Genomic DNA, 23,502 nt, shown 5'->3' with positions numbered 1-23,502 from the left:
AATTTTTTTATTTTTTTATTTTTTTTATTTTTGAGACGGAGTCTCTCTGTCGCCTAGGCTGGAGTGCAGTGGTGCGATCTCAGCTCACTGCAACCTCCGCCTCCCGGGTTCAAGCGATTCTTCTGCCTCAGCCTCCTGAGTAGCTGAGATTACGGGCGCGCACCACCATATCCGGCTAATTTTTGTATTTTTAGTAGAGACGGTTTCACCATGTTGGTCAGGCTGGTCTCGAACTCCTGACCTCGTGATCCGCCCGCCTCGACTTCCCAAAGTGCTGCTGGGATTACAGGCGTGAGCCACCGCGCCCGGCCTTATTTTTTATATTTTTAGTAAACACGGGGTTTCACCATATTGGTCAGGCTGGTCTTGAATTCCTGGCCTCAAATGTTCTACCCGCCTCAGCCTCCCAAAATGCTGGGATTACAGGCATGAGCCACTGCGCCTGGCTGGTCCTCAACTATCTATTTCTTTCTATCTTTTTTCTTTTTTTCTTTTTTTTTTTTTTGAGACAGGGTCTCCCTCTGCCGCCTAGGATGGAGTACAGTGGCGCGATTTCGGCTCACTGTAACGTACGCCTCCTGGGTTCAAGTGATTCTCCCGCCTCAGCCTCCTGAGTAGCTGAGATTACAAGCGTGCGCCACTACAGCCCGACTAATTTTTGTATTTTTAGTAGAGGCGGGGTTTCACCAAATTGGCCAGGCTGGTCTTGAACTCCTGACCTCAGGTGATACGCCCGCCTCCGCCTCCCAAAGTGCTGGGATTACAGGCGTGAGCCACCGTGCCCGGTAGTCCTCAACTTTCTAATTGTAACTATCCTTCAAAGTTCTGCTCATCAATCTAAGGATTACTCTAAATATTCCTCTATGTCGTTCATCATTTACATCTAATTATTACATCTTCTTTAATATTTTTCAAAGCCATCCCCTTCCATTCTTGCTGTGGACAAGCTAGTTTTCAATCAGCTAAACTACTGGAACACCTTATGGTCTGCCCTTCTGCTTTTCTCTATCCTTTTGCTCTCTTAGAATTTGAATCCTATTTCAAAGTTCCCTCTTCTCTGAAGCTATTTCAGGGTGCAGTCCTTTCCGTACTACCCAGAATCTCAATTTCTTCTCCATTCCTGTAGCATTTACTAAACCATTAATCAAAACCTATCATAAACTACCTACCTGATATTATTTACCTTTTTTTTTTTTTTTCTTTTTTTGATACGGAGTCTCGCTCTGTCCCCCAGGCTGGAGTGCAGTGGCGAGATCTCGGCTCACTGCAACTTCCGCTCCTGGGTTCATGCCATTGTCCTGCCTCAGCCTCCCGAATAGCTGGGACCACAGGCGCCCGTCACCACTCCCGGCTAATATTTTTTGTACTTTTAGTAGAGACGGGGTTTCACCGTGTCAGCAAGGATGGTCTCGATCTCCTGACCTCATGATCTGCCTGCCTCGGCCTCCCAAAGTGCTGGGATTACAGGCGTGAGCCACCGCACCCGGCCCTTTTTTTTTCTTTCTTTTTTTTTTTTTTTAGACGAAGTCTCCCTCTGTCACCAGGCTGGGGTGCAGTGGCGCGATCTTGGCCCACTACAATCTCCGCCTCCCTGGTTCAAGCGATTCTCCTGCCTCAGCCTCCTGAGTGGCTGGGATTACAGGCACGCGCCACCACAGGCCGCTAATTTTTGTATTTTTAGTAGAAACGGGCTTTCTCCATGTTGTTCAGGCTCGTCTGGAACTCCTGACCTCGTGATCCGCCCGCCTCAGCCTCCGAAAGTGCTGGGATTACAGGCGTGAGCCACCGCGCCTGGCTTTTTTTTTTTTCCTGAGGGAATCTCACTCTGTCGCCCAGGCTGGAGTGCAGCGGCGCGATCTCGGCTCACCGCAACCTCCGCCTCTTCGGTTCAAGCAATTCTCTGTCTCAGCCTTCCAAGAAGCTGGATTACGGGCGCCCGCCACCACGACCGGCTAATTTTTGTATTTTCAGTAGAGACAAGGTTTCACCATCTTGAACAGGCTGGTCTTGAATTGCTGACTTTCGTGATCCATCCTCCTCAGCCTCCCAAAGTGCTGGGATTACAGGCGTGAGGCACGGTGCCCGACCTATTATTTACCTTTTCGTGGACATGTCCTATTAGATTGTAATTTTTTAAAGCATAGTACTCATACTTTAATTTCTCCACATAGTGGCTCTAGCACAGTGCCTTTAATGTAATGGATACAGAAGGGATCTTGTAGTTCATTCAGGTTCATATTCTTCACTCTTCTCTGAATCACTTCTAAACTTATTTTAAGTATATATAAAGTGTTAAATTATGTGTAAAATGCTTGTTTTCTAATTATTTTCTGTGGCTCAGATTCATCTCTACTTCAAAACTCTCAATCTCTTTAGGTTAGACTGCCATTTTCCTTTCATACTTTTCACCAGTATACTTCTGTTCTCATAGACAGCATCCATTATTAATATTTTACAATAAAGAATTTTTTATGATAAATATTTAAAACCTTAGAAATGACATCCCAGAATAAAACTATGGCCCTCTGACTTCTAATATTTTTCTCACAGTAACACAAAGGGAAATACTGGAAGGTATGGTTGTCATTTAACTACAGCTAAATGATGCTTTAGAGAGGCCAGCAAGGTAACCCAGGCAGTCAAGCTGACCAGTGGGAATCATAGTCACACGGAGGATGAATAAGCCCAATCTCATAACTCTGCTCCACCCAACTGCTGCCAAGAGAAGATATGGGATCAATGTTGCCAGCTTATCATCTGATTTTTAAAGATGAGCTGAAAATCTAGATTTTTTATATAAAAGGTCCTGAATGTTAGGTATTTGCAACTAACTCAAGATAAAACAACAATGGTGTGGACCAAACAAAGCACTTCTAAAGTCAAGCTCAGCCTATATGCTATTAATCTATAACCTCTGTTTTAGTGTTTATGAAGTGATTTTTTTCTTTACAATATACTATCAATTTTAATCTTCACAAAAAAATTTGGGGTTGAACATTTTGCCCACTTTTTACTAATGGAGAACTCCTCTAAAGTAATGAAGTCAATAAATGATGAAGTCAGGAACTCAAGCCACATAATTTATCTCCTCATATTATATAGCCTGTTTGTCTTACATCCACAGATCTTAACTTGTATGTATGTGTATGGGGAGCAGTATTAGGAGATGAGAGACAGTCATAAATCCATCCCTATGAAAACCTGATGAAAATTATAGACCAATCATTGATCCTCTCCACAGAAAAATACATATATGAACATACATATCAAATACTGTACAATCCCAAGGGGTTCACAGGTCCCTGAAGACTACATAGATGCCTATAGTATATGAGATTATCTGCAAGAGACAAATGTATGCAAAATATCTTTAACTTTACTTAATGATAAACATGAATTCATAATTAATAAATCTGCCAAAACTATTCTGAATCTATTTACATTTCTAATTATTCTACTGTTAGGATTAAAAAACTCTACTCTTTATTACCCATTATATCAAGCAGTGTTGTCTTTTGTCCTCACACACTTTTTAAAAAGTATATAACTTCCGAGTTTCAAGTGGTTTAGTTCCAGAATTAAAGAATTTGTTGAATAATCTCATGTTCATACTTTCTGTATGCTTCTAAATGTCAAACATATTCTCTTCCAAGTTGCTATGATTCCAGACTAAATAGTTCATTTCTCAGTTCTCCTTGGTCTGGAAACCCTACCACCAACTTTACCATTTATTTATTCTCTCTGGATTTCTTTCATCTATGCAATTTTTTCAGGTTTACAATGGAATTACTTATTATATTGCATGAAGAGTAGAAAACCATTTTCTACTTTGTATTTAATACCTTTTCTGCCAATGTTTATCGCTTTTCTGATTATTTTAACTGTAACATCACATAATGCCAATATTTTCATAAGAATCCACAATTATTATCATCAGTTTATTTTCCGGGATTTGAATGAATTCAACCAACTCCAAAACCCACACTGCTCATTAGCTCATCATTTAAGGACACAAAAAAGTGGTGTCATTTACAAACTTAGGATTTCACAATTCATTCCCTTATCTGGATATAAATAGTAAAACTAGTACTACTCCCAATTCAAAATTGATTCTAGTAGGTCCTGTTATTGAAACTCTTCTACCCGGTAAAGCACCTGTTGCTAAGCATTCAGCTTATCGTTGATAGAACATCCCATGCCCTTCCTACCACATGCCAGACTATCTTTTTGATAGTTTTTATTGCTAAACTCTGATAAATGCTGTTTCAAAGTCTGACTAAATTACATTCATTAGCACCCCTCGTACACATATGAATATAACTCTTCAACATTAATGGTGACTACTATTTATTCTCTACCCTGTGGCAAATATTGTTCCAGGTTGTTTATGCTATCTTATTTAATCCTTACACAAACCATGAAATGTAAATATTACTATTATCTTTTAGCCATAAGAAAACTGAGGTTGAGAGCTTAGAGAATGTTCCCAAAGTCACATTATATATATAGGTGGTGGAGACCAGGATTCACATCCGGGTTTGCCTGAAGTCTTATATCAGACAGGCAGAATTGCTCCTGTAAATAAAGGCAGAATATTACTTTCTCTCCAATGACATTGGCTTGAGGGTTGGTTATAAATTAGGTCCCCCTTATCTGCATGAACATCAGCTTCATACTATTCTACAATTTTCAAACCTCACTCTGAGTTCTTAAGAGTGAGGATTACATTGGAAATGAACCTGTCCTCAAGAATAATAAACAGTTTTATTTAAATAAATCTAAAATGATTCTGTGCCATTACCACACCTGCTTCAACAACAACAATAAAAGAAAATAAGGACTGAAAACCTTTCTAATAGTTCTGTCTTCCACAGGACTAAGTGTGTATTCAAACATGTATGTTTGTTTATTTATTATTGTCATTATTGTTGTTTTGCTTATTTTTGTTTATTTTCATTCTGGTAGCTGGATCATCTGATCCTCTGACTTTCAAGATACTGGCATTTTCAGAACCTTTATAAATGAAAGGCTTTGAAGGACCTGCAAGATTATTTTCAAAGGCAATTTTTTATTCATTTAAATTGGGATTTGTGCCCTACATAAGAGAATATATACCCAAATCATATAGAAATATATTCTTAAGCAAATTTTTATAATCTTAAGCCCTTGTAACTTGAAAAATTAATATTAAGACTATTGCATACCTGAGAAGGAAGAGAAAAGGAGAGAGTAGATACTATTTGAGAAAAAGGCATGGAGAAACCAGATAAAGACGCATATCACACTTCCGGAAAATGGGACTGAAGAGAGAGAGAAAATGCAGAGCCAGCACGGCACTATCTCATCGTGGGGAGCTCTGGATGAGAAAGTATATGATAAAGAAGAATAAACAAGGGACACTGTTGAAGAGTTTCTGTTCACAAATATCTCACCCATTTATTCTACCAATTGGATGTTAATTTTGCTTTAAAAAAAAAAACCCTTTTAGTAAATATATTCTTGCAGGGTTAAAACCAGTGGTTCTTCATACCTTTACTTTGAGTAACTATAACTAAATTGTCTACAACTGAAATAAACTTTTGGGAGAATGTATGTTTTAATTAGTTGTTTTGATTGAACCACAGAACATTTCAGAGTAAAAACCATAAAGGTCTCTAAACAACCCGAGTACAGAATGACTGAGAAAGGCGGAATGATGAGATATTAAGGAAGGGCAAGGCTGGGGAAAGGAAGTGAAAAAATACTTACAGTTTTACCACAGAAAAATGAGAAGTTATAATTCAGTGATCTTGAAGTTTCCTTCCCGCTCTACAATTCTATGACAGTTGTTATGCAAAAAACGAATGTCTTACACATAAAAACTTATATGCTATATTTTCCTTCCTGGAATCTATATCATCCAACTGCTAAAGCAAAAGAGCTCCTTTTTCTACTCCAACAACATAAAAGAGAATAATTTATTAAAACTAGTTCCAGAGGACATAAAGAAAACCAAAGGGTAGAAATCATAGGGAGGTAAGCATCTTCCAAATAAAGAAATTAATAACACACCCTCGAATACTTTGATAATCAGTATTTGATAACTGAGTGAAATCTGGGGTCCAAAGAGATATACAGATCATTGGGATGGTTGAGAATTTCTCCCTTTGCAAAGAACACACCAAATAAGAACCCTCATCTGCCAGAGGTGAGAAAAAGTGATGAAAAGAGAGAATATTGCCCCACCAGCCTCAAGGCATTCAACTTCCCCGGCATTCGGTCCTTAGTCCCTTCCCATTTGTCACCTTATTATTTTCCTGTCCACCCTTGCATCATCCACCTGTCACGTCTGTCTCCACAGTCACCTCTACAGACTTTTTTTCACACTTTCCCTTCCTGTCTGCTGGTCTCAACGCTCTCTGTCCAGGGTTTACCCACATTTGCTCTACTCCGATTTCTTCCACCGACCCCCTAAGACTCCGAGCAGGATAGAGGATCGCGCTGCCTCCCCCCTCCCCGCCCCGTAGTCTCCAACAGTGTAAGGGGTACTGTGGGAACAAAACCCAGAGGGGTTTGTGCCTCTTCACCCCCATCCCGGGAGGCTCCCCCTCTATCCCCGGATGGTCCTCACTCACAGCGCACAGTGTGGAAGGCGCAGCGCGGCTGCTTCTCGAAACTCTCCCCTAACTTGAGAACCCGCTCGCGACGGTCTAGGTGTGAGAATCCCCCTGCGCTATTCATAATTACTCTCCTGCTTTGACTTTAACTCCGCCACCAGCGCTCACTATCTGCCACCTCAGCCTGAAGCAGCTGCACTTGATCCCGCCAGCCGTCACCCAGACTCCACCCCGCGCTCGACGCGCACCGCCCCACCGGGAGCGTCTCACGTTCTGATTGGCTTATTAGCAAAGGGCGCTCCGCCCCTTGACTCCGAGGCTCCTAGTCCCGCCTCCAGGCCCCTTCCCGCGTCGCGACGCACGCTGCCCCGGGAAGGCCGCGGCGCTGTAGTGCGGCGTGGGAGCCAGGTTCTTTAGTGGAAGAACGCGAAGCTAGGATGAGGTAACTTATCTGAGGTGGTGGCTGGGGAGGGAGAGGGCCCCAGGGCGCCTACCAGGAGGCCAGGACCCCAGGCTCCTGGACGAAGTCAGCCGGCTTGTAAGAGCTCTTAACGGGAGAATCGGCCTGCCCTCACGCCCACTCTGTAGAGATCTGGTGTGGAAACTGAGGCCTGGGGAGGTGCAGTGTCCAGGCACAGGGCCTAGTGTCTTATCCAAGGCCTGGTAGCGCGAAAGCCGGGTCTAGAATCTGGAGTAAAGGAGCCCAGCGGCCCCAGAATCTCGGTCCTTAGACTTGAAGCGACGCTGTTACCTCAGTAATCGTTTTCTGACCTTTTTGTACCAGAGGAAGTTTCTTGTGGTCCTAGGACTGGAGAAGGGGATGTGTAGTGGGGAGGAGAAAGAGGATTCGGAGATAGCAACTGCAGACATTTAGGATCAGCCGCAACAGGATCGCACTGAATTTCCTTTTCATTTATTTTCCTCACAGTGATCCGTGGAGGCAGTAACAGGCGCGGCGAGGGAGACGTGATTCCCGAAGAATCAAGGCTGGGCCGGACCCGGTGGCCTGGCAACAGGGTAGTAGCCTTAAAATAGATAAATAATTGTCTTTTTGTGTCAAATTTCATGAATTTAATGTAAAGATGGGAGAAGTGTTGAATTATAGGAGAAACACCCAAGAGAAAGTTTACAGATGGTTTCCATAACAGGTGGTTTTTCAGGGTAATTATGCAATCCAACTGCACTCCCTCACCTTCTGCCTTAGGCACATTTGTCTATTGATTTTGGGGTAGGTGGTTATGTCTCCTTCAACCTGTCTGTGTAAATCCTACCCTTTGAAGGTGTGCCGAAGCTGTTTCATATCGTAGTTAAATGCTTTAAGGCAGATGGTGGCTCTAGTTTGAACCCCTGCTTTATACTTAACAGTGTGACTTTGTGCCAGCTAATTACATTCTCCAGAGTTTAAGTATGCTCATTGTTCAAATTGGGAAAAAAATAATAGTACCTGTTCCTTAGAGTTGTTGGAATGATTAAATGAGTTAATACATGAAAGCAATTAGAACCATTCCTGGAGCATGATAAGAGGTCTCCAAATGGTTATTATTTAAGGCCCAGCTCTACACTTATACTACATTTTAAGACCATCTTGGTGGCTGCCTTCTCTTCTAAATAGAATCATTCTAGGAGGTAGGAATTGCTATTTTGTTTACAGCAAGAAAAATGGTTCAGAGAAGCCCAGTCCTCTGACTTTATGGCCTGTATTCTTATCTGTGTCATCTATTTAGCATTTAACATATATCTGATATTCTTAAGTATATTTTTTTGTATGTGTGTGTGTGTACACATGTACATAAACATACTTTTCTTTCCCAACCAGAACAATAGCAGAGAGTATGTCTTGTGTAGAATCTTTGCATCCCCTGCATCTACCATACTGCTCTGCACATATTTGTTGATGACAATAATGATTTAGTGATGTTTTATTACGGTAGCCAGGAGGGCACAAACTGTTTCGAGCCTATTTTACGTTAGAGAGGCTTCCAACTATGAATCTGAGCTTTCTCTATTGTAACAAGAGAAAAACAGAAAGTCAAGAAATTGAGGCTCAGAATGCCTGAGGTTTGTGCATTTACTCATTCTTTCAACCTGTATTTAGCAAATCCTAGTACGTGCCAGGTACTAGTCTAGCCACTGGGAATATAGTTGTGAACCAAAGATATAAGAAGGCAGCCAGCAAAGATGGTCTTAAAATGTAGTATGATGGTAGAACTGGGCTTTAATAATAACCATTTGGAGAGCTCTTACTATGTGCCAGGAATTGTTCCAATTGCTTTCATGTATTAACTCATTTAATCATCTCTAAGGGATAGGTAGGTTGCCCTCATGAAGCTTACCTTCTGAGGTGAATTTTCTCCAAACATATATTAAAATGAACTATGTTGTACTAGCTCAAGAATAGACAAACAGATTAAATTACTAGAAACTAAGTAGAGTCCAAAAAGATACCCTGTGTATGTGTATGTATACATAGTGCATGAAAATGTGACGTTTCAGATTGTTTCTGTTATGTCTATTCATAACTAGTTACCTTATGAATTTATGACTACTGTGTGCATTTTTTAATCCATCAATAACTTTAACATTAAAAATTAGATTCTTATATGACACCATTCACAAAAATGCCTTACTTTAGAAGATATGTAAGGAAAACAAAACCAAAAAAACATGAAGATTTGGAGAATGTTTTTTACCTCTTGGGTTAGAGAGGACCTTTCTAAACAGGACACAAAAGACAGATGCCATAGAGGAAAAGATTGTTATATTTCATATGTAAAAATTGTAAAAATGGCTGGGCGCTGTGGCTCATGCCTGTAATCCCAGCACTTTGGGAGGCCGAAGTGGGCAGACCACTTGAGGTCATGAGTTCAAGACCAGCCTGGCCAACATGGTGAAACCCCATCTCTACTAAAAATACAAAAATTAGCTGGGCACGTTGGCACACGCCTGTAATCCCAGCTACTCGGGAGGCTGAGGCATGAAATCACTTGAACCCAGGAGGTGGAGGATGCAGTGAGCTGAGATTGCACCACTGCACTGCAGCCAGGGTAAACAGAGTGAGACTCTCTCTCAAAAAAAAAAAAAAATTGTAAAATTATGGTAAAGACCCCATAGTCAAATTTGAAAAAATAAATGACAAGGAGAAAATTTTACAGCCAATATAAAAGAGAAAAGATTCCTATCCGTGTATGAAAAGCTTCTGCAAAAGAATAAGACAAACCGGTAGAAATATAGTCAAGGGATATGAATAGAAAACACATAAAAGAAATAATGGCCAGTGAACACGAAATGTGCCTGACATCCCTAATAATCAAAGAAATACAAATTAAAACACAATCATACCAATTTTCATCTAACAGATTGGCAAAAATGTAAAGGATCATGTGTATATTCATTGCAGTGTTGCTTGTAATAGCATACAGCTTGAGTGACCTTCAGTAGAGGTGATGTTTAAATATATTTTGCTGCATTCTTAAAAGGAAATGTAGCATAATGCAGCCATTTGGAAAGAATGAGATAACTATATGCACTCTCTTTGAAAGTTTTGTGACTATTATGTGCTGGGAGTTGCACTGGGCTTTCTTTAAGGTATTTTCAGCAAACCTGTCTTTTAATGATTTATATTGTACCTAATAAGAGATATATGAATGGAAAAACAGTTTTTGCTCTCACATCATGACAATCAACACAAAAGACTTCTGTGACCAAATGTGTGGAGTTTTCTTCCACCAACAAGCAAGCAATCAATTCTGCAGCGGACACCAGCTGGGTATCATCTAATTCAATTCTGACACTGTCTACTTGGAGATAGGGTCAGATCCCTTAGGTTTAGGGCTTAGTCCTGCAAGAGTGACCCCCATTTCTGATGCCAATTCAAGCCCTAAGTTGTTTTACCTGTGCTTCTGACTGACCAGCTACACATGAGGAATCCTATTAATACACACCTTGGGGTGTATTAATTTGCTAGAGGAGCTAACAAAACTGAGGGAAACATGTTTTCCAGTTTATTATAAAGATATTACAGAGACCCTGGGCAACATGGAGAAACCCTGTCTCTACTAAAAATACAAAAAATTAGCCGAGCGTCATGGCTTGCAAGTGTAGTCCCAGCTACTTGGGAGGCTGAGGTGGGAGAATCACCTGAACCTGAGAAGTCTAGGCTGCAGTGAGCCATAATTGTACCATTGTCCTCCAGCCTGGGCAACAGGAGTGAGATCCTGTCTCCAAAAAAAAATAAATAAATACATAAAAAATACTAGGATACAAATGAAGAGATGCATACTGTGAAGTATGGGAAGGGGCACAGAGCTTCCGTGTCCTCCCTGCCCGTGATATCCAGGAAATTCCTCCAGGAACTTCCACATGTTCAGCTATCCAGTAGCTCTTTGTACCCTATCCTCTTGAGCCTTTTATGGAGATTTCAATGGATAGGCATGACTGAAGCATGGACAATCATTTTGGAAATGTGATTGGACAAAAAAGATATGATCTGATACTAATAGACTGAGTGGGGAAACCCAGCAAGGCCTGTCTGGTCAGATTCTTCTTGGCTTCTCTGTTCAGCATTCCTTCCAGGATATAGGGCAAGACCCATTCTGAAACAGGGGTCTTATGACCTACAGCTAGACAAGATAGGTCAGAGAAAGGCAGGGATGATTAGAGTTCTGCTTTGGAGAGAAGGAGCAGGTGAAAGGAGAAGAGGAGAAAGTCAGAAATAGATTCTGTTTTCTGAGGCCTAAAGCACCCTAACATAACAAGACTGTAACAAAGGCTATGGGAGTTATGAGCCAGAAACTGTGGACAAAAACATATATATGTATATGTATATATGTATGTATGGAAATGATCACAGGCTCTATCTACTTCATAGCCCTGTTGTGAGGATTAGACAAGACAGTGTATAGTATATTAACATAGTGCTTAGCTTATATTAAACAGTTGATACATGTTAGCTTTACTATAAATAAGGAAATACGCTTTTATTATGTAAGGATATCTTTGAGCTTCAAATGCTTTAAAACTTTTTTTTTTAGAGACAGGGTCTTGCTTTGTTGACCAGGCTAGTCTTGAACACCAATTCTCAAGCGATTCTTCAGCCTTAAACTTTTTTTACATAGAGAAAGTTTTAGCAACAAATTAGGATGTGGACCTTGTTTTTTAATGTTAGGAGAATTGATTTTATTCAATATACTATTTATTTATTTATTATTATTGTTATTATTATTTTGAGACAGAGTCTAGCTCTGTCACTCAGGCTGGAGTGCAGTGATGTGATCTCGGGTCACTCAACCTCCACCTCATAGGTTCGAGCTATTCTGCCTCAGCCTCCTGAGTAACTGGGATTACAGGCACGCGCCACCATGCCCAGCTGATTTTTTGTATTCTTAGTAGAAATGGGGTTTCACCATGTTGGCCAGGCTGGTCTTGAACTCCTGACCGCAAGTGATTCACCCACCTTGGCCTCCCAAAGTGCTGGGATTATAGGTGTGAGCCACTGCCCCTGGCCTTATTCACTATACTATTTAGAAGCAATCTTTGATTATCTTATATTTATGTAACATTTCTGAGCATTAGTGTGTTGAAGGTCAGTGCTTCACTAGGAGGGCTCACAGGACTCAGAATATAGTGTACTTACAGCTATGATTTATTACAGTGAAGGGAAATAAAGCAAAATCAGCAAAGGGAAAAAGCATATTGGGGGAAATCAGGTACAAACTTCTGAGTTCTCTCCCAGTGGAGTTACGTAGGATATGCTTAATTCCTCCAGCAACTAGCTATGACAACATGTTTGAAGTGTTGTCTACCAAGGAAGCTCAACTAGACACTCAGTGATCAGAATTTTTATTGGAGGATGGCCACATAGGCACCCTCTATATAGGTACTCTCGACTGGCATGTACCAGAATTCTAAGACTCCTGGAAGGAAGGCGGATATTCAGCATGAACCACATTGTTTTTCATAAACAGTTTTAGGCACAGGGAGCCACTCTTATCAGAGAATGGCAGAAACCCTCCTGAAATCTAAGTTCTAGATGCCAGTCAAAGGCCAACCTTGTAAGCACACCTTTGAAAGTATAGTAGTCTTAGGCCTGTCATGTTAGCTCTTTTTTGCAGTTCTTCTTGTGTGATTAAAGGAAGTTAATTCCTATCCTAGAATTATTGTGCAGATTAGAGAGAGAATGTGAAGCTCCTATCACAGTTCCTGACTCTTAGTGAGTGCACAATAAACAATACCTGCTATAGCTGTTACATGTGAGGTATAGGAATCTTGAGCTCTTTTACACTGGTTAGAAAAACCAGTTTTCTGTAAGGAAGAAATGAAAAAATCTACATTCTGCTTCTCAAACAAGGCAAGAAAAGCTGTTTTTATTTATATTGAAATTATATTTCAAACATTATTTAGGTAGTGAACATTTCCTGGCTTTTTGACCTTTATTCTCTGATTCTGTTAAAATATAGGTAATAAGAGAAATGAAGCCAACAGGTACAGACCCAAGGATCTTATCTATAGCTGCTGAAGTTGCAAAAAGCCCTGAGCAGAATGTCCCTGTTATACTGTTGAAGTTAAAAGGTAAGAAAATCTTTTTGTGATTAGATAGCATTTTAAGTGAAAAATGGTTCCATCGTTGGTACAATTTTAACATTTCTTTTAAATTTGTTCAGAGAAGTCTTAACACTATAATAGAACAGTAATTTTTCCTTCTAATATATTTTTAGTGATTATTCAACATATAAAAACACAAATAGCTCCTGGATGTATTAAGCAAAAATAAATATATCTTATTTCCTTTTGCCTTAGAAATAATAAACATCACACCTTTAGGAAGCTCAGAGTTGAAGAAAATCAAACAAGATATATATTGTTATGATCTCATTCAATATTGCCTCTTGGTCCTCAGTCAAGATTATTCTCGAATCCAGGGTGGTTGGACTACAATTTCCCAGCTTACACAGATATTAAGGTAAAATAAAGCAGTAAGTCAGCTGTTCTTGAGGGATGTAGTAGTTGATTCTGATTTTCAACATTTGCTTTTTATTTATCTGCCTAACAAGCATTGGCAACCTCCTGTTGTAGGTTTTGTTTGTACTTTTCCTTCATATTATATGTTATTATTCATAATTTTACTTCAGATTATTTGACTGTCTAAAATTTTCCTCCACAAGCTTAATGAAGATGGTGATCATTTTTTTTCTCACCACTGAATTCCAAGTGCCTAATATACTCTTTATTGATTAAGGAATTTTTAAAGAAGTGAAGAAATTAAGGCACTGGCTCTGTACCTGAGAAACTTAAAATAGAGATTGGGTGACAGTCATGTAAGTATATGATACAAAGCAGAATGAAATCAGTGCTAAAATGAAAGTATGCAAGCAAGTACTATAGGAGAACTGATAAAGAAACATTTTATTTCACTATATCAACGTAGCTATCAACTGTGTATTTCATTAAGCAACCCAAATACTGTCAATAAAATTTAGAAGTAGAATTTACTGATCTACTGCCATGCTAGAAATTAATAGAAGAGAAATAAACATTTTTTAAAGGAGGTAGTAAAATAAACCAGATGTTCTTAGTGCCTAAGCTACTTCCTGATTAATAAGTGAAAGTGTGTATTTACTAACTGGATCCTAGCCTTCTTTTTTTGTTTTTCCTAAATAAGCCATTTGAATTTAATAAGCTATTCCCACTGAAAGGGTTTGTCTTGGATGCTAGATTTCTAAGCTGCTTAATCCTACTGTGTTACTTGGTAAAGGCCAAATTTAAAGTACACAGTTACAAAGAACAGTTGAAAAATATATGTGATATTCTTTTTCATACTTTAATTTTCAAGATTGATTTTCTTAAGTAAATAAAGCCTTATGTTTTTGTTTTGATTCGATATGCTAGTTTATGATGATATTGATTAAGCCAGGCTCTCGGGTGGAATTCAAGACTTAAGAAATTCCCATGTTTCTGAATGCACAAATAAACATAATTTCATTTGTTAATCTTCTCAATCAAAAAAGATACTTTTAAGTAATTAACTTTAGGAACCAAAGAGAAAAGAAAAGCTGATACATGTGAGCATTAGCCCATTAACTTTAGGAACCCAGGTGCAAATAAACAACAACAACAAAAAAAAGTGATACATGTAAATATTAGCCACTTAGGTTTTTTTTTAACTTTTATTTTAGGTTCAGGGGTACATGTGGAGGTTTGTTTTATAGGTAAATTGCATACTCAATGTTTGTTCTCACTTATAAGTGAGAATATGCAGTGTTTGGCTTTCTGTTCTTGTGTTAGTTCACTTAGGTTAATGGCCTTCAGCTCCATCCATGTTGCTGCAAAGGACATGATCTTGTTCTTTTTTATGGCTGCATAGTATTCCATGGTATATATGTACCACCCCAAAGAAATATACCGTTTTCTTTATCCAGTCTGCCATTGATTACTTAGATTTTTAACATACTCAATACATAGTTGTTATTGCTTATTAGTGTCCATACATTTTGTTGAAAAGACTCAAACAGCAGTTTTTGTTCATTAGAGTACACACATAGAGACCATTCTTGGGTTTGAGGCTCTTTTGAATGTTAGTTTACAGAAAAACCTTTTATTATTGGGACTTCTGACTTATGTTCAGGAAATGACTTTTATGTACAATTTTAAGAGGACCTTTTTCTCTAAGTGACTTTCTCTCCTCTAATGTATATTGTAAAGTGTTCCTACTAGAGTTAGGTTTTGCCGTTTGTCCTTCTGATATAAGGAATATGCAAGTTAGTATTTTGCAAAAAGTAGATCTATTGGAAGGTAAAATTGGTATGAAATTAGTGTTTGGTTTCCTTATGTATCCCTTGCAAACAAATCCTACTTGGGCATTTTTCAGCTATTAGGTGTCTAAAATGTATTAGTTAACACAAATGCTTTTCATAAATTAAACTCTCAAGGTATCCTATAGCTTTGAGAATGATTATAGCCAATTCACTGAAAACTTAGCTTCTCTTTATTGTGAGCCAAGTGTCTTTTATTTGCTGAATGAGCTGATATGTAGGTTTTTAGGATACATAAATCCCAGACCTAAGTACAAGCATGGTCCATACCACTGTTTACTTTTCTAGAAAGTTGTTAGACTAATTTTTCAACAAAAATTCTTTATTGGCTTGGTAACAAAAGAAGCATACTAAAAATTCTCAATAAGGCACAGTGTCTCTAGAAGCTTGAGCATTCAACATAAACTTCTAATTAACATGAACTTGTGCTCTTATTTCAGCCATTGCTGTGTGGACTTGGAGCCAGGAGAAGATGCAGAGGAATTTTACAATGAATTACTTCCATCAGCTGCAGAAAATTTTCTAGTTTTGGGGAGACAATTACAAACATGTTTTATCAATGCAGCTAAGGTATGTGTTTATTTAGTCTTTTGTAGCTAAATCAGTTTAATTCTTAAGAAGCTGTTCTGTTATTTTTTAAATGTGCAATATTTGGCTGAAAGTACAATTAAAGTAGTGAATTTAAACATTTTCAAAGTTACAACCTTCCAAAAATCATCTCTATGTTTGAAAAATTTTTAATGCTGACTGAAGCTTGCCATTTGATTTTTTGAAGGATCTGCCTTGCTACTTTACTTGTTGGGCAGCACCCATAGACAATTATTTCCATAACATCTTTCTAAACATACTTTTTACTTAAATTAACAGTAGAGGAAAGTATGTTCTCTAGGGCTAGGGCTTTTCTAAGTAGCTCCAGTAGTGAAGAATAAAGGTGAACTTCCTATTTGATCTCTCATATCTTCTCCAGTCAAAATATTCAACCCAAACATAGGGGTCTTTTCAAGTATTTCTTGGTTGCATTATGCTAGATGCTATACATGTGCTCTTTTTTTGACCCAGGGATTTAGAAGTGTGTTGCTTAATTTCCAAATATTTGAAGATCTACTAGATACTTTATTGTTATCAATTTCTAATTTAATTATGTTTTGGTCAGATAACATTCTCTATATCATTTCAATCCTTTGGAATTTTTTCAGACTTGTTTTATGGCCCTCCCCATATGTTTTATCTTTGTGAATGTTCGTTAAAAGAAACTTTTGTGGGCCGGGCTCACACCTGTAATCCCAGCAGTTTGGGAGGCCGAGGCGGGCGGATCACCTGAGGTTGGGAGTTTGAGACCAGCCTGACCAACATGGAGAAACCCTGTCTCTACTAAAAATGCAAAATTAGCCGGGCGTGGTGGCACATGCCTATAATCCCAGCTACTTGGGAGGCTGAGGCAGGAGGATCACTTGAACCCAGGAGGCGGAGGTTGCAGTGAGCCAAGATAGTGCCATTGCTCTCCAGCCTGGGCAACAAGAGCAAAACTCCATCTGAAAAAAAAAAAAAAAAGAAAAGAAAAAGAAACCTTTGTTTTGCACAGTTCCATCTTAACTGAAACTCGTGCATGTCAGAACCATGCAAAGGTTTTGATATGCACAGGTTTTATTTAATATGGTGCCATGCAAAAGCTAGGACTACTTGTATACCCAAATGTGAACTCTGCAGTTGTATGTAATGTTCTATAAGTGTTAATTAGGTCAATTTGGTTAGTAGAGTTGTTGAAGTCTTCTAAATTCTCTTTTTTTTTTCTTGTCTACAGTTCTACTTTTTAGTGAGCAAGGGTATTAAAATTTCCAACTATGGTTGCGGATTTGTCTAATTCTGTCTTTAGTTCTATATGGTTTTGCTTCATGTATTACAAAGCTCTGTGATTAGATACATACACATTTAGGAATATTATATCTTCTGGATGAATTAAAGCTATTATCATTATGAACTGGTCTTTTTTTTTTTTTTAACCTTACTCATGGACTCAGGTCACATGAAATGATATTTATCTCTGATAATAGACCTTATCTTGAAGTCTACTTTGTTTACTATTACGAATATTGCCACTCCAGTTTTCTTATGATTAGTGTTTACATGATACACTTTCTGCAGTTTCACCTTTCATGGTTTCAGTTACCCATGGCCAATAGTGGTTCAAAAATATTAAATGGAGAATTCCAGAAATAAACAATTAAATTTTAAATGGCATGCTGTTCTCATAGCATGATGAAGTCTCATAGTGTCCTTCCCAGGATGTGAAGCACCCCTTGACCAGCATATCAGCACTGTACAGGCTACCTGCCAGTTGGTCACTTAGTAGCTGGTCTCAGTTTTCAGATTAAAAAAAAAAAAGTATATATAGGGTTCAGTACTATCCACACCTTGAGGCATCCACTGGGGGTCTTGGAATATGTCTTCCATGGATAAGGGGGAGACTATTGTACATCATTTCTCAACCTTTACTTTTTAACCTCTGTCTTGTACTTAAAATGAGTCTGTTTTAAATAGCATATTGTCAGGTCTTGCTTTTTCGTCTAGTCTGACAAGCTGTTGTTTTAAAGGGTATCATTTACTTGCACTTAATCTAATTTGTGCTATGGTTAGGTTTAATTCTACCATTTTGCTATTTTTAAGAAATTTGTTCCCAGTTTCTATCTTTTGTGCTATTTTGTCATGTATTTTACTTTTACATATATTATGAAATCTACCATGTGTTATTTTTACTTTAAATAGTGTATTGACTTTTCAGTAATTTAAAGAAATGAAAGAAAAATGATTTTTTTATATCTACTATGTCTGGTTGTCTTTATTCCTTCAAACAGATCTGAATTTTCATTTGGTATCATTTCCTTTAAGCCTGACAACCTCCTTTAGCATATCTTACAGTGCAATTCTGCTGGTAATGAATTCTCTCAGCTTTTTGGTTATCTGAAAATGTCTTCATGATGCCTTCACTTTTGAGGAATATTTCTGTTGCATGTGTATAATTCTACTTCATCAATTTTTTTTCCCCTTTTTGCACTTTAAAGATTTTTTTCCATTGTCTTCTGGCATCTTTTGTTTCTGATGTAAATTCAGCCTTCATTCTTCTTGTCATTCTCCTATACATATTGCACCTTTTTATCTTTGGCTTCTTTAAGATGTTCTCTTTGTTTGGTTTATTTTGTTTTATTTTCAGCAATTTTACTTTGATGACCCTTGTTGTAGATTTCCTGATGTCTATCTTGCTTGGAGGTCCTGAGTTTCATGTGTCTGAGTTAATGTATTCATATTAAGAAAATTTTCAGCTAATATTTTTTCAAATACTTTTGTTTGCCCTATTCTCTCTACCTTCACTCTGGGACTTCTGGTTGTTGAGGCTGCCTTCATCCTTTTCTTGTTGTTGTTGTTTACTTCAGTTTCGATAATTTCTATTGTTCTGTCTTCAAGTACACTGACCCTATCTTCTACAGTGTCTAATGTGCTAATAATCCTACCTAGTGAATTTTTCATTTCATATATTGTATTGTTCTGTGATTTTTATTTGCTTCTCTTATTGATTGTTTACCATATTTATTATAGTTATTTTTAAGTTGTTGTTTATAAATCCAATAACTGGATCATTTGAGAGTCTTTTTATTATCTGTTTTTTCTCTTAATACTGGGTCAAATTTTTCTGCTTCTTCACATCTCTGTTAATTTTTTGTTTTATAATGGTAACTGTGAATGACACATTGTAGAAATTCATATCTTCCTCTGAAGACTTGAGAGCAGTTAAATTCTGGCAGATCAATTGTTCCTGTGGAGGCTTGGTTTTAGCCTTTCTTTGGAGAGGTTTACTTCAGTTTTGCTATTAGAGTATTGCCCTTAGTCCTGGTTCACAGTCCTTATACCTAAGGTGAGATCCTTCTGTGGTTTAAATGGAAAGCCCACCATGTTAACCCAGACCATCTGACTTGGAAGAACCTAAACTCCAAACTCTGTATACCCAGCACTAGGCAAAAGATGAAATTGCTGGTAATTTCTTTCAGCCTTTCAGCTGTAGATTCTTCTGGGCTATGTACAGTTTAAGAGTCAAGAATTCAATGGAAGTTTGTATATAGATTTTGAAGCTCTCTACTTTGTGGATCACTTCTTTAACTGTTCTGGCAGCCCCAAGCTCCAAATTCTGACTCCTCAGCCAAGTTATACTGCAACTTCTTATTTGAACTCTTTTCCCTATGTTGATAAACACACACTGGGAAAAGCCAGGCATATTAGTCAGGTTTCTCCAGAAAAACAGAACCAATAGAAGATATATGGAGAGAGAGAAAGAAAGAGAAAGTGCTTGATTATAAGGAATTGGCAATTATGGAGGCTAACAAGTCCTGAGATTTGCAGTTGGTAAGCTAGAGACCCAGGAGAGCTGATGGTATAGTCTGAGTTTAAAGGCCTTAGAATCAGGAGAACTGATAGCATAGTGCCAGTCCAAATGCCAGCAGACTCGAGATCCATGAAGAAGCAGTGTTTCAGTTTGAGTCTGAAGTCAGGAAAAACTGATGTCCCAACTCAAAGGCAGTCAGGCAAGAGGAATTTCCCTTTATGTGGGAGAGGGTCAATCTTTTGTTCTACTCAAGCCTTCAACTGATTGTATGAGGCCCACCCACATTAAGGAAAGCAATCTGCTTTACTCAGACTAAAAATTTAAATGTTAAACTCATCTAAAAATACCCTTACAGAAACACCCAGAATATCTTTTGACAATCACACAAGATAAATTTAGATTTCAGTCAGTACATTTTATTTCAGGATCATGTCTGTGTGCCTTTGCTTGCTATCTAAAACCTTCAAACAATTGCTTTTTATATTTTTTCCTGAGTTTATACATTTGGTCAGCAAAAGCTTAGGTCAACAAACTATGGCCTGTGGGCTAAATCCAGCTTATTTTTAAAAATTAAGTTGTATTGGAACATAGCTGCACCTATTTGTTTATATTATCCATGACTACTTTCACTATAGCCACAGAGTTCAGTAGTTTCTAGAGACTATAATGCCTAAAATATTTTCTGGCCCACAACTAACAGGAAAGTAAGTTCTATAAAGGGGAAGAGTAGGGAACAACCAATGTGAACAAGAGTGATTCCAAAAAGCTTTGTGGAGCCAATGGTACCTGGTCTATCTATCTCTAAAGCATGGATGAGATTTGGAAATATGAGGGCATTACAGGCAGCGGAAATGGACAAGACCAGGAAAGAGGAATAAGTATGACATCTTTGAGTCCCAGTGCAGATTCCTACCAGAGTTAGATAGAGTATTCTCATTCAGAAAGATTGAAGGCAGATGCGGTGGCTCACGCCTGTATAATCCCAGCACTTTGGGAGGCTGAGATGGCAGGATCACTTGACCCCAGGAGTTCAAGACCAACCTGGGCAACATAGCAAGACCTAGCCAAGTGTGGTTGCACATGCCTGTCTTCCTAGCTACTCAGGAGGCTAAGGCAGGAGGATTGCTTGAGCCCAGGAGCTCACGGCTGCAGTGAGCTATGATCACATCACCGCACACCAGCTTTGGCAACAGAGCAAGATCCTATCTCTTTAAAAAAAAAGAAAAAAAGAAAAAAAAGGAAAAAACAGAAAAAGTTTGAACTTGATTCTACAATAGTGAAGAGGCTTTTTTTTTTTAGGAGACATAAGAGTATGCTGGAGAGAGCGGAAGAAGAGACCATTTTAAATTATTGCAGTAAGCTAGAAGAACTAAGGTGATAAGTGTCTTGACTCACTATGACTTTGGAAAAATAGAGGGTCAAATGAAATATTAAGAAAAAAATTGTAAGAATATAAAAGGTGTACTATCAGACACTGCTTTTATACAGATAATATATAATATATTAATGATGAGTCTAAGTTGAGTCTAAGGTTTCAAGGCCCTACAGATGTTTAAGAGAAGTGATAAGCCAGAGGTAAAAACTGGGAAAAAGGATGCAATCCCTTTGAAGTTAGTTGCATTTTCAAGTGGAAATGTCTAGGATGGAATTGAAGTTGGATTGAGAGATCAGGACTATGGCTATAGGTTGGAAAGTCCTCTTATGAATGCTAATTAAAACTTTGAAGAGGAGCATACTAGAGGATGAGCTTTCCTAGGGATGTGGTGTAGAGATAATATCTGAAGGCTGTGTTCAGAGCCTTAGAGATGTCTGACATAGATGCAATGTATTTGGGCAAATTGAGGAATTATGGCTCAATATGCTAGATGGATGAAGAAAACTGAAGGCAAAGAAGTTGAGGCCATTTTTAATTTTTTAATAAATATTTGTCATCTCGAAGAGATGAATTTGCTAGGTGCTCTACCTGCCATTTAAATAATTTAAGTAGTGATGTCTAGTACATGGCCTCATGGTCTGTTCTGCATGGTATAATATGGTAGCCATTAACCCTGTGTATCAGTTGAGCAATTGAAATGTACCTTTGTAACTGAGGAACTGAAAATTTTATTTAATTTTAATTATTTTAAATTTAAAAATTGATGATCAATTCTGTTAGGAAACTTAAGTGTGTTTGGAACAACTTGAGTATGTGAATCTACTTTTACAACTGTAAGTTTTATAAAATCTAAATACATACCAAGAATTTCTAATGAAAATTTAGCCTCCAAGTAGAGATCTGCTCCAAGTATAAATATTCACCAGATTTCAAAGAAATACCAAAAATTTTTTATATATATTCCATGCTAAAAATGCTAATATAAAATATATTGTTATTTGTTTTACCTATTTCTTTTTACTCTTTAAAAACATTGCTACTAGAAAACTTAACATTATCTAGATGGCTCACATTATATTTCTATTGGATGGCAACACTATAGAGTTAGATTACTCATGAGTAAAAATCATTCAAAATTCAGCATGATATTTGTTTCAGGTATGTTCATTCTCTTAAAACAAGACTAATAAAGTTGAAAAAGCATAATTATTAATTACTATGTTTAATAAGTACATAATTGGGTATAAGATATTAAAAATATGAATAACTAGATACTTTTAGGTACTTATTGCATTATTCTTTATGTCAGGGGTCCCCAGCCCCCAGGCCACAGACTAGTACTCATCCATGGCCTGTCAGAAACCCAGCCACACAGCAGGAAGTAAGTGGCGGGCAAGTGAGTGAGCAAAGCTTCATCTGTATTTACAGCCACTCCCCATTGCTCACATTACCGCCTGAGCTCTGCCTCCTGTCAGATCAGCGGTAACATTAGATTCTCATAAGAGCATAAATCCTATTATGAACTGTGCAGGTGAGGGATCTAAGTTGCAAGCTCATTATGAGAATCTAATGCCTGATGATTTGTCACTATCTCCCATCACTCTCAGATGAGACTCTCTAGTTGCAGGAAAACAAGCTCAGGGCTTCTACTGATTCTACATTATGGTGAGTTGTATAATTATTTCATTATGTATTACAATGTAATAATAATATAAATAAAGCACACAATAAATGTAATGGGCTTGAATCATCCCCAAAACATCCTTCCCCTTGACCCCCTAGTTCATGGAGAAATTATCTTCCATGAAACCAGTCCCTGGTGCAAAAAAGGTTAGAGACCACTGCTTTAAGTAATTTTAAACACAGTTCTCTAACTTTAAGTTGATTTTCCTTATTGAAAGGCGCTTTTAAAAGTTGCTGTTTGCTTCCACCCTCACAACATATTCCCAGTTTATTTACTTAGCTTCAGATTTAGGTCCTCTTAAGCTTTGTCTGAATGCCTAGCTTCTGACTGCCTTCTAAATTTAACTTTTTCTTCATTTACACACTGATTCTAGGTGCCTTTCTGGTTCTTATTCGTGGTCATCTTCTGACCTTTATTGCCTGCACCTGCATGCATTTGACATATAGATATTATAATCTCTCTTTTAAAATCTGTTCAGGTTTTTTTGGTAATACTTATCAATTATCAATCATTCTCTTGCTTGTTTTCTTGTTTGTTTTTCCTAAAAGTGTTTACTCTCTCCTTTGGGCTCTATCTTCAAGTTGTCTAATAACTACAAGCTCACATGTCTTTAGTACTACCTTGACTTCTAGCTGCTGGGCCCTGCCCTAAGTCCGGTTTACTTACAT

General features: G+C 38.0%; 2 protein-coding genes across 8 annotated transcripts in view; one reads left to right on the top strand and one right to left on the bottom strand.

Annotated features, from left to right (window-relative positions):
- Nucleotides 1–6,871, bottom strand: part of EAF2 (ELL associated factor 2) — a 59,368-nt gene extending 52,497 nt beyond the window's left edge. For 4 of the 5 annotated variants that reach the window (XM_009446276.4, XM_009446275.5, XM_063806167.1 and 1 more), the window contains exon 1: nucleotides 6,615–6,824. In XM_009446276.4, the coding sequence (XP_009444551.2) occupies nucleotides 6,615–6,720 (106 nt within the window). In that variant the 5' untranslated portion in view covers nucleotides 6,721–6,824. Of the gene's footprint in view, nucleotides 1–6,614 lie in introns of all 5 variants that reach the window. The other variant, XM_001165769.6, reaches the window with a different exon arrangement.
- The window catches only part of IQCB1 (IQ motif containing B1), a 64,788-nt gene continuing 48,099 nt past the window's right edge, over nucleotides 6,814–23,502 (top strand). For 2 of the 3 annotated variants that reach the window (XM_003309945.6, XM_063806162.1), the window contains exons 1-5: nucleotides 6,907–7,038; nucleotides 7,525–7,613; nucleotides 13,052–13,163; nucleotides 13,392–13,554; nucleotides 15,844–15,973. In XM_003309945.6, coding sequence (XP_003309993.1) covers nucleotides 13,064–13,163; nucleotides 13,392–13,554; nucleotides 15,844–15,973 — 393 coding nt within the window. In that variant the 5' untranslated portion in view covers nucleotides 6,907–7,038; nucleotides 7,525–7,613; nucleotides 13,052–13,063. Of the gene's footprint in view, nucleotides 7,039–7,524; nucleotides 7,614–13,051; nucleotides 13,164–13,391; nucleotides 13,555–15,843; nucleotides 15,974–23,502 lie in introns of all 3 variants that reach the window. The other variant, XM_009446271.3, reaches the window with a different exon arrangement.

This window comes from Pan troglodytes, chromosome 2 (assembly GCF_028858775.2).
Source record: "Pan troglodytes isolate AG18354 chromosome 2, NHGRI_mPanTro3-v2.0_pri, whole genome shotgun sequence".
Classification (NCBI taxonomy): domain Eukaryota; kingdom Metazoa; phylum Chordata; class Mammalia; order Primates; family Hominidae; genus Pan; species Pan troglodytes.
Note: the sequence above shows the minus strand (reverse complement) of the source record. Positions and strands in the feature narration are given on the sequence as shown.